The sequence below is a fragment of the Leptopilina boulardi genome, unplaced genomic scaffold (genome assembly GCF_019393585.1).
Source record: "Leptopilina boulardi isolate dan_hultmark-lab unplaced genomic scaffold, ZJU_Lbou_2.1 LbouV2_48, whole genome shotgun sequence".
NCBI classification, from domain to species: Eukaryota; Metazoa; Arthropoda; class Insecta; order Hymenoptera; family Figitidae; genus Leptopilina; species Leptopilina boulardi.
The window spans coordinates 1,408,989-1,419,631 of NW_026137992.1; the positions used below are offsets into that span (position 1 = coordinate 1,408,989).

Sequence of the window (10,643 nt, forward strand, 5' to 3'; positions counted from 1 at the left end):
AAATATAGTTATTATAAATATTACGTTTGTTGTATAAATTTACAATGGACCAATAATTAGAACACTTGTGGTAGTTAAAGAATATAAAGAAAAAAATACTTATAAAATTAAAATAAGCTAATGTTTCTCACTTATTGATACACAATTATTACTTTTATAAGGAGTAATTAACAAAAGTAATTGTTTATGACATATCGATTTAAATTTGTCCACATGTGGATAAGCTTAATGATATTCAATATGGCGGCGGCGGACAAATTTTTCTGCATTTCTGATTGGTGGATGAAAATATTTTCAAATTAAAGAGCGTATCCACATGTTGGAAATTTGAACTGTCATTTACATGACGGCGTGTGACGGTCCGTCAACTCCTCCTCCTTGTGTATCAAATGATAATAGAAAAGGACAGACTGATATGTTCTCGACGTTATTCTGTAATATTTATGTAAAAATTTTCTTTTTAAGTTTAATTTCAAATCATCATTCTGCTCAAGTCATCATATATTTTGGACGATTGATAAATAGTGTTCACAACAGCTGATAAGCTTTTTATATACACCCACTGTTATTATGGCCGCCGCTCCCAAACACTTTGACGGAATAGAATATAATGTGCACGTGGTCAAATGAGATAAAACAGTTCAAAATTCCATTTTTTTGTAAGTATAATAAATTTATAATTGTACTAAAGTATTATTTAATTTGTATTTTACTTATTGAGGAAAATATTACAGTTATTATTGATGTATGTTCACTGATTGCTTTCTCATATATTTCTTGTATGATAATTTATTATTGATGTAATTTTATATATAATTTGAATATAAATTTGTATATTTTGACAGAATTTTGCTACTTAATATTAAGATATGTCATAATGACGCCAATCAAGGATAATCAAGATGTGGCCTGTTTTCTGGTCACCAAGCACTCATGGAAGGGAAAGTGAGTATTTTATAATTTATAATCTCTTTATTAAATTATTCAATTTATATTTTTGTTTTGACATTTGTAAAATTTTTCTTCACTGATTTAGAATTAAACATTTAATTTCTAAATAATTTTGAATGTTTATTAATTGTAATGAATATTTATTTAAGGTACAAACGTATTTTCTCAATCGGATCCATGGGAATTACTACATATAATCCAAATAATTTAGAAGTTACTAATAAATGGGAATATGCAGATTTTATTAATATTCAACCTACAAATCGCAATCAAGTTGGTTCGTTGGAATTCAGTATTACAATCCGCAAAGATCGTAAAGTGGAAACAATGAAATTCAGCTCAGATCAGAGATCGCATTTATTAACAGAAGCTCTTAAGTATAGATATCAGTTTTCTGAGAAACCTAAAGAAGTTTGGGTAAGTATACGATAAATCCCCTATTTTTTATCATTTTTTTTTTTTTTGATTTTTGCTTTTAAAAATTTAATTTAATAATTTCTTTTAGAAATTTTCAGCCTACAAGCATCACTGGTCGGATACAAGATTACCAGTTGTTCTCGAAGTAACACCATTCAGTCTTGATCAATTAGATCCTGCGACAAATATGATTTTAGCAAGTTACTGCTACAAAGATTTCGAAGGATTAGCATCAGTGAAAGATTATCCAAATGGATTTGTAATAGTTTACGGTGGTTTTGGACGTTTACATTTATTTGCTTCCGAACATATGGAAGAGATTAAAAAAAAATTACTTGAAAGCTCATTAAATAATTTGGGTATAAGTATAAAAGTATTAAAAGAGGCAATTCAATTAGACGATTTTATTTCTCAAAGATTTGGCAAATTCAGTGGAGATGAACATATAACAAGTGTATCTGAATTTACTGTACATAAAAATTCACCAAGACATTCGGATCTTCAAAGAAGAACACTTTGCCTATCGGATACGTGTGTTTTGGAAAGAGATCCACAAACTTATAGTATTTGTACATTGAGGCCATTGTCAGATGTATTTGCTTTAATTCGTGATCAATTGAATCCGCAATTATTTACAATTCAATATTTGAATGGACAAATACGTTGTTATGTAGCAACCGATAGAGATTCCTTATTGGCGTCTTTACTTGATGGTGTTCGAGCATCAGGCAATCGAGATGTTCACATTAGAATGTTTCCCATTGCTCGGGGGAAGAGATTAGGACCCTTTAATATTCCCGTAGAAGAAGAGGTTGAAAATAATCATGTTAAGTTCCTTCAACAATTACCAGGTGGTAGAACGTTTGCTGAAATCTTAGAAAGGTTTAATGCAAATATTCCATACAGTGGCCTTCGTTACATAACGCAAGAGGTGAGAATATTTTAAAAAATAAATAATATATTTTTTTTCTAATTGAACATCATTTTTTAGGGAGGACTTTTTACGGAGAACAAAGATAAATTAATTCTCAGTGCTCTAAATTCTGTAATTAATAAAGAAGTTGAAACTATTAATGAAATGGAAGCACAATTTCACACAATCAGACGATTAATAGCGAGTAAAGTTGGATTTGCAGCATTTACAAGTTTACCGGGTTTCAGAGAGGCAATTGGTAGCAGAGTGGTAAAAGCTTTAAAAAGACAAGATTGTGGAGTTACACAAGCTGCAATAGATTGTATATGTGCCCTAATGCAACCGATGCATGATGATTGTGATTTAAGACAAGAACAATTGAATAAAAGTAGCCTTTTAAGTAATAACAAATTTTTGGAAAGTCTTTTGGATATGTGGCTTAGTCACGTTGTAAGTATATATTTTTTTTATTTATTATTGTTATTATTATTATTTACTGTTCTTATTGAATTTTAATTTCAGAATCATGGAACAGGTGCTCTTGTAGTATCTGCGATGCTTGATCTTTTGACATTTGCATTGTGTGTACCGTACAGTGAAACAACTGATGGCAAACATTTTGATAATTTATTGGAAATGGTCGCGTCAAGTGGTAGATCGTTGTTTAAATTATTTCAACATCCCTCTTTGGCTATTGTTAAAGGAGCAGGTTTAATTATGAGAGCAATAATTGAAGAAGGACCTCAAGAAATGGCAGCAAAAATGCAAGAATTAGCTCTCGCTGAAGGAGCTTTACCAAGACATCTTTTAAATAGTTTATTTACTGTTGGAAGTGACAGTCGATTATTGGCGCATAGACAACTTTGCAGACATTTAGTTGGTTTATGGATCACTGGACATCCAATAGCAATGGGTTTACTTAAGAGAATTATGGTATTTTTTAAATTTTAATTTAATTTCTAATTTTTTTTTCTAATTTAATAATAATTAAATGTTCCTTCTTCCAGCCGATTGGATTACTAAATTATCTTGACTCTGATGAAAAAGTACCTGATTCTTTTTTAGAGGAAGAAAGATTGAATAATCGTGATAATTTGAAAATTGCAATAGATCATGCAGCAAAAAATATGAAAAGTCCACAGTGGATAGCATTTGAACGACGTGTACGTGTATTTGAGAAACAAGTGGAAAATGTCTTTCAACATTGGGGTACACGTGTTGGTATTGAGAGAAGGGAAAAAATGAAGGAGAGGCCAATTGTTTTAAGAAAACGTAGGGAGAGAATAAAATCCGAAGCAAATTGGAAATTGTTTTACTATAAATTCAATCAAGATCATTCATTGCCAAATCTTATATGGAATCATAAAACACGAGAGGAATTGAGAACAGCATTAGAAAATGAAATACGAGCATTTTCGACTGATAAAGATTTATCTGGTGGTATGTTAATTGCATGGAATCATCGTGAATTTGAAGTACAATATCAATGTTTGTCAGATGAAGTGAAAATTGGAGATTATTATTTAAGATTATTGTTGGAAAAGGATAGTCCTGATAATCCGATTAGAAAATCGTGAGTATTTTTTTTGCGTCACATTTATTTATTCATTTATTGTAACAAAATGTATTTTTTAGGTATGAATTTTTCAATGATCTGTATCACAGATTTTTATTGACGAATAAAGTGGAAATGAAATGTCTTTGTTTGCAAGCAATGGCGATAGTATATGGCCGTTATTACGAGGACATTGGACCATTTTCCGATACAAAATATATAGTTGGAATGTTGGAACGTTGTTCGGATAAAATGGAACGTGATCGATTAGTAATGTTTATAAACAAACTTATTCTTCATAGAAGAAATGTGAAAGATATTTTGGATCAAAATGGTGTACGTGTTCTTATTGATTTATTAACTTTGGCTCATTTACATACAGCGAGAGCTGTCGTTCCTACACAAACTAATGTAATAGAGGCCGGTCCTGATCAAGAACGTCTAACGGAAAAAGAATGGTACTATAATGATGGTGATAAACGAAAAGGACCACTTCGTCTAAAGGATTTAAAGGATCTTTATGTTTCCGGAAAAATTACGTATAAAACAAAAGTTTGGGCCCAAGCTTTAGACAGTTGGCGAATTATTGCACAAGTACCACAATTGAAATGGACATTAGTTGCAAAAGGAACTCCTGTGATAAATGAAAGTGAACTAGCCACTTTAATTTTAAATATTTTGATAAAAATGTGTGAATATTTTCCAAGTCGAGATGTTGACAATGCAGTTATTAGGCCATTGCCTCATGTCAAACGATTATTGTCTGATCCACAATGTTTGCCACATTTAGTTCAACTTTTGTTGACATTTGATCCGGTTTTAGTTGAAAAAGTTGCTACATTATTGTGTGAAATTATAAAAGATAATCCTGAAATATCAAAAATTTACTTAACCGGTGTCTTTTATTTTATTCTCATGTATACTGGATCAAATGTTTTACCAATTGCGAGATTTTTACAATTGACACACACTAAACAAGCATTTAGAGGCGATGACGTAAGTAATTTCAACATTTTATTTCTCCTCTATAATGAAAGAAAAAAAAGTAAATAAATATTATTTCAGAATACACAATCTGATATTATGCAAAAGAGTATTCTTGGACAACTTTTGCCAGATGCAATGGTGAGCTATTTGGAAAATCATGGTGCTGAGAAATTTGCTAAAATATTTTTAGGCGATTTTGATACACCTGAAGCTATTTGGAATGCAGAAATGCGACGAATGCTTATTGAAAAAATTGCTGCACATATTGCTGATTTTTCACCAAGATTAAGAAGTCATACAATGGCGCGATATCAATATATTGCAATTCCTGCAATTAGATATCCACAATTAGAAAAAGAATTATTTTGTCAAATATTTTATTTACGACATCTTTGCGATACTGTTAAATTTCCCCAATGGCCAATTCCTGAACCTGTGAGTTTTTTATATTATTATAAAATGTTTGTCAAATGAATTTAAGAGTAATATAAATTTTTCTTCAGGTCATGTTATTAAAAGATGTTCTTGATGCATGGAAAAAAGAAGTTGAAAAGAAACCACCAATTATGACAGTTGATGAAGCATACAAAGTTCTTGGTTTGCAAAATGGTAAACAACATAATGAAGCTATAGTGAGAAAATCATATTATAAATTGGCGCAAATGTATCATCCAGACAAAAATCCACAGGGTCGAGTAAGTTTTTATTATTAAAAGAAATAAAAATAAAAAAAAATTAATTTTCAAGAAAACTTTTTTTTAACAATATTTTTCTTACAGGACAAGTTTGAAGCTGTCAATCAAGCTTATGAATTTCTATGCAGTCGAAGTTGTTGGACAACTGATGGTCCAAATCCCGATAATATTGTTCTTATTTTAAGAACACAAAGTATTCTATTTCATCGATATAAAGAGGAATTGGAACCATATAAATATGCTGGTTATGGACAGATCATTAAAACAATTCAAATGGAAACTGCTGACGATCAATTATTTTCGAAATCAACACCTTTATTAGCGGCGGCAAGTGAACTTGTCTATCACACTGTTCATTGTTCGAAATTAAATGCAGAAGAATTGAGAAGAGAAGGTGGTTTAGAGGTTCTTTTGGAAGCTTATACAAGATGTGTTTCGGTGTTGAATAAATCTAGTAAATCTACTGATGCTGCGGTCCAAGTTTGTATGCATATCACAAAATGTTTTTCCGTAGCTGGATCGTTCAGAGGATGTAGAGATAAAATCATCGAATTACCACAATTGGTTAAAGATCTTTGTAGAATATTACAATTTAAGGTAAGTTTTTATTTATAATTAATTTTTAAGTTTAGAAAAATAATAATTTGTGGTAATTTTTGCAGCACTTGAAAAAATTATGTTCAGTGGCGACAGATTGTATTTCTTCTTTGGCTACAGATAGTATACTTCAAATGCAATTATTACAATCGGGAGCATTGTATCATCTTCTTTTCTTTATGTTCAATTATGATTACACATTGGAAGAGGGTGGAGTGGAAAGAAATGAAAATGATAATTTACAAGAAATTTCAAATAATCTTGCAAAATTGGCTGTCAGAGCGTGTGCACGATTAGGTGGTTATATGAAAGGAGAAAATGAAACGCCTGTCAATCCAGTGACAGTAATGGCATTGGAAAAATTACTCACGCCTTATTTATCAAGACAATTGTCAAGCGATAAATCTGAAGAAATATTAAAGACATTAAATTCAAATTGTTATAATCCATACATGATTTGGGATAATAGTACAAGAGCTGAATTGATTGAATATTTGAAAAATAAACGGCAAAATAAATTCAGTGGTACGACAAATATTGAACATGATTTTAGTGATCTTGCGTACAGCGCTCATAAAAATGAATTGATCATTGGTGAAATATACGTTAAAATTTATAATGAACAACCTACATTTCCAATTGAGGTAAGTAATTAATTTTTTAGAAAATTAATTTCTATCAGAAACTGAGTGGATTGAAATTTTTAATTTAAATTAAAAATTAATATTTACAGAATCCAAAAGGTTTCGCCATTGATTTACTGGAGTTTTTATCAAAATATTCCGAATATTTAAGTTCTCTCGATGGCATTACTTTATCTAAAAATGATCATGAAAAATTGAGACACATTGTCATGTCACTTGAGGGTTTAAAGAATATTATTAAAAATAATCCCGATGTCGAAATACAATGCATTGGACATTTTAAATTATTATTTGAACTTTTAAGTTGTAATAATTTTAAGGCGATACAAAAAGGTGCCTTAGAAGTCATTAGTAACGTGACGAAAAATCAAGAATGTGTTAATGATATTGCAGCGAACGATGTAGTGGTACATTTACTTTTGTGTTTAAATACATTAAAAGATTCACAGCTTCAAATTCTTGAAGTATTATACGCTCTAATGAGTACGACAAAAATAGTGAAAGATGCTTTGAATAAAGGTATTTAATTTGAAATTTATTAAAGAAAACATCATTTTTCTTTTTCCAAAGAAAAAAAAAAAAGATATTATATAATGTGGTTTTTACAGGTGCTGTTATATACATTCTTGATTTATTTTGCAATTCAAATAATGCACAAATCCGTGAAGCTGCTGCAGAATTACTTGCTAAAATGTCTTCCGATAAATTAGCAGGTCCTAAAGTTAAGTTAGATTTGTCCAAGTTCCTGCCTCGATTATTTAGCGAGGCAATTCGCGATGCTCCGAAACAATGTGTCCATATGTTCGAATCAAAGCAGGAGAATCCAGAATTAATTTGGGACGATCATTCAAAAACGAAAGTGTCCAGATTGGTTGCCGAGTTGAAAGATGAGTAAGTTTAATTTATTTTTCTAAAATATAATTATTGATTTTTTTGTATTAAATGAAATTTTTTTTTATTTTAGGCATTACAGCATTCAAAAGCGAAATCCAAATGCAGTGTTAAAAATGGCTGATGCACAGAATAATGTAGATACAGCAACGAATGAACCTGTCGTAGGTGGCGTTTACCTAAGATTATTTATTGCCAGTCCTACGTGGGCTCTAAGAAAACCAAAAGAATTTTTAAGCGAGCTTATGGATACAACCTTAAATTTAATGTCCAGAGAAAAGACTGACGTATGTATATAAAATCGAATAGTATGTATCACGTTTAGTAAACAAATTATAATTTTATTTTTGTCATTTACAGTCAGATATGCTAGAATTAACAACTCAGGCTTTAGTTAATCTTTTGCAAGCGCAACCGAACTTAGCGGACCAAGTACCTTCATTAGGTCACATACCACGTTTATGTCGACAAATGGCAACAAGAAATAATCAACCCTCTGTTTATAAAGCTGCAATATTAATATTACATCAGTTAGCAATTAGTGAGGTGAATTTTTGAAAATTTTTATTCATTTTTTTTCTAATTATAATTCATTTGTTTACGTTTAAAACATTTTGTCTAATGAATTTATTTTCATTCATTAATTTTTGAAAGTAAAAGTTTTTTTTTCTCTACTTTTTCAGATTTGCATATCATCCATCTGCCAAACGGATTGCATAAGTCCATTGAAACATGCAATGCAATCTAGAAAGGATATGATTGCTGTTGCGTGCGAAACGTTAAATAGATTGTTTTCAACAAACGAGGATCGCCTTATTAAACAAGTAAAAAATAATTATACTAATTATTTATTAGTTATTTAATTAACTATTTATTACAATTAAATGTTTATTTAAAATTCTTACTAATTTAGGGAATAGTTAAAATTTTTAATAATTTAAAAAGTGTTTACTATTTCGAAGAAAAATAAAAATATTTTATTTCTATAGGCTTTAGAAGCAGAAATGGTACCTTATCTTTTAAATATATTGGAAGGAAAAACGGAAATCTTTGAGAATGTTGCCACAACAAGAGCGCAAATTGTTAAAGCTTTAAAAGCAATGACAAAAAGTTTTTTACTTGGTGAAAAAGTTAATGCAATTTTAGAAAAATCCTCAGTGTGGGCAGAATATAAAGATCAGAGACACGATTTATTTATATCAAGTGCTCCAACATTGTGTTATCTTCCAGGTAATTCATTAATAAATTTTCTTCCTGAACTGATAAATTTTTCTTAAATAAATACAGAGATTATTTTTAGCAAATATTTTATTATTAAAAAATAAATTAACGATTTATTAATATTTAGCTGGAACACCGATGTCTGCTGGTTATTTAACAGCAGGACCAAGTGCAACAATACCATCTGGTCCACCACCAGTAGAAAAAGAAGATAATTCATTAAATCGGAATGATTTCTGATATGTCTGATACATAAAGTGATAGAGATTCATCAACAACGTTCATTCTTTGAATATTGAAGATAAGTTGTTTTTACCGTGATCTTATAGCATTTTATAAATAATAATTTAATTAAAACTTTTATTGTAATGTGGACCGATATTGAAATTATTATCAAGAAATATTGTATGTGATTTTATATCGTAAACTTTTATGTTAACTATTTTCATATTTTAATCTATTTTTATGATAAAACATTTAATATATATTTTTGAACAATTTTTTTTTTGGTTTTTTTAAACTCGTGTTTTCTAATGACACAAATAGTTTATTTATATCACTATTTTATGTTTTTACTCAACATTCTGACTTTAATAATTTTTTTTAAACTAATGTGATGTAAAAATGAAGATTTAATTGTTAATGTTTTTTATTATAGAAAAATATATCAGTCCAGCATTACAAATAATTTTTCAAATTTGACTAACATTTGAAGTATTGTCCAAAAAATGTTTTTATTTACCATAGAATTCAAATATTTAAGCTCTTATAAAAAAAGGAACATTTACTAAATTTAGTTATAAATGAACTTTAGTTTTATAAAAATTAATTAATTTCTAATTAATTAAATTTATCAATAAAAAGATTTTTTCAAGGATTTTTTTGGACAGTATGATACAAGCTTGAAATTTGAAAAGTAATTTTTATTATAAACATATAAATTATTTTTCGTACAAATCTTGAAGGTTTGAACGTATGAATAATCGTTATTGTTTAATCCGTTAATGTTTAACGCGATATATAATGTTAGTATGAAGGATGTGATATCAAATTTTAAAGTCAGGGAGTCGAAATTTTTTTTTTGAATTAATATAAAAAAAAAAAAAATTTTATACTTAAGTATAGACAGTTCAGATCATGTAAATTATATTTAAATTCATATTTTCGAAATAAAATTCAATGTTAATTTTTATTTTAATAACTTTTGATTTACAGATATTAGATATTACACGCTTTATACAAACTGAATAACGTGATAGAAATGGAATTTATTAGAAACAAAATTTGTAGATTGCAGTGACATGAGTTTAAATTATATTAGTGATTTTATAATAACTTTTTACAAAGGAATAACTAATGAATATTACAATTTACTGAAAATGAAGAAGTTCTTTCAGTAATAAATGTACATGATCAAAAATATATATTAGTAATAGATTTTTTTTTTTTGAACTATTCTAGTGCAGTTAAACTCGTTGAAGTCATCTACAAATTGTGTTTAATCATAAACTACATAATGTGAAATATACTGTAAATGATTTTATTTTCCACTTTTTATAATGTACAGCTTTTTTATGTATAGGTATTTACTATACACAGCTGTGTAAAATGATCAGCATTTGTGAATAAATATTAGTTGTGTATATAATATATATATAAAAAAAAAACTTCATGTACAATAAGAAGATAAAAGAATACTTCTGAACTTGTTTCAAAATAAGATTATTTATCAATTTTATATAGTATCGTAAAAATAGTTCTCGATAGATTTG

General features: G+C 28.7%; 1 protein-coding gene across 1 annotated transcript; it reads left to right on the forward strand.

Moving 5' to 3' along the window:
* The first annotated feature begins 353 nt into the window (after window positions 1-353).
* On the forward strand, window positions 354-10,523 carry LOC127289655 (dnaJ homolog subfamily C member 13). The gene is made up of 19 exons (XM_051317732.1): window positions 354-659; window positions 846-945; window positions 1,101-1,368; window positions 1,457-2,299; window positions 2,360-2,731; window positions 2,804-3,214; window positions 3,289-3,854; window positions 3,917-4,832; window positions 4,902-5,258; window positions 5,327-5,518; window positions 5,603-6,115; window positions 6,181-6,759; window positions 6,849-7,278; window positions 7,368-7,650; window positions 7,724-7,937; window positions 8,011-8,196; window positions 8,334-8,474; window positions 8,640-8,880; window positions 8,999-10,523. Exons 2-19 carry the CDS (start codon window positions 878-880, stop codon window positions 9,109-9,111), a joined length of 6,693 nt encoding a protein of 2,230 aa, XP_051173689.1. The 5' UTR covers window positions 354-659; window positions 846-877; the 3' UTR covers window positions 9,112-10,523.
* Window positions 10,524-10,643: the final 120 nt, after the last annotated feature.

Coding starts and splice junctions, on each gene's coding strand:
- LOC127289655 (XM_051317732.1), top strand. CDS start 878: ATGACGCCAATCAAGGATAATCAAGATGTGGCCTGTTTTCTGGTCACC. Junction 7,279..7,367: donor GAAAGATGCTTTGAATAAAG/GTATTTAATTTG, acceptor TGGTTTTTACAG/GTGCTGTTATATACATTCTT. Junction 8,881..8,998: donor AACATTGTGTTATCTTCCAG/GTAATTCATTAA, acceptor ATTAATATTTAG/CTGGAACACCGATGTCTGCT.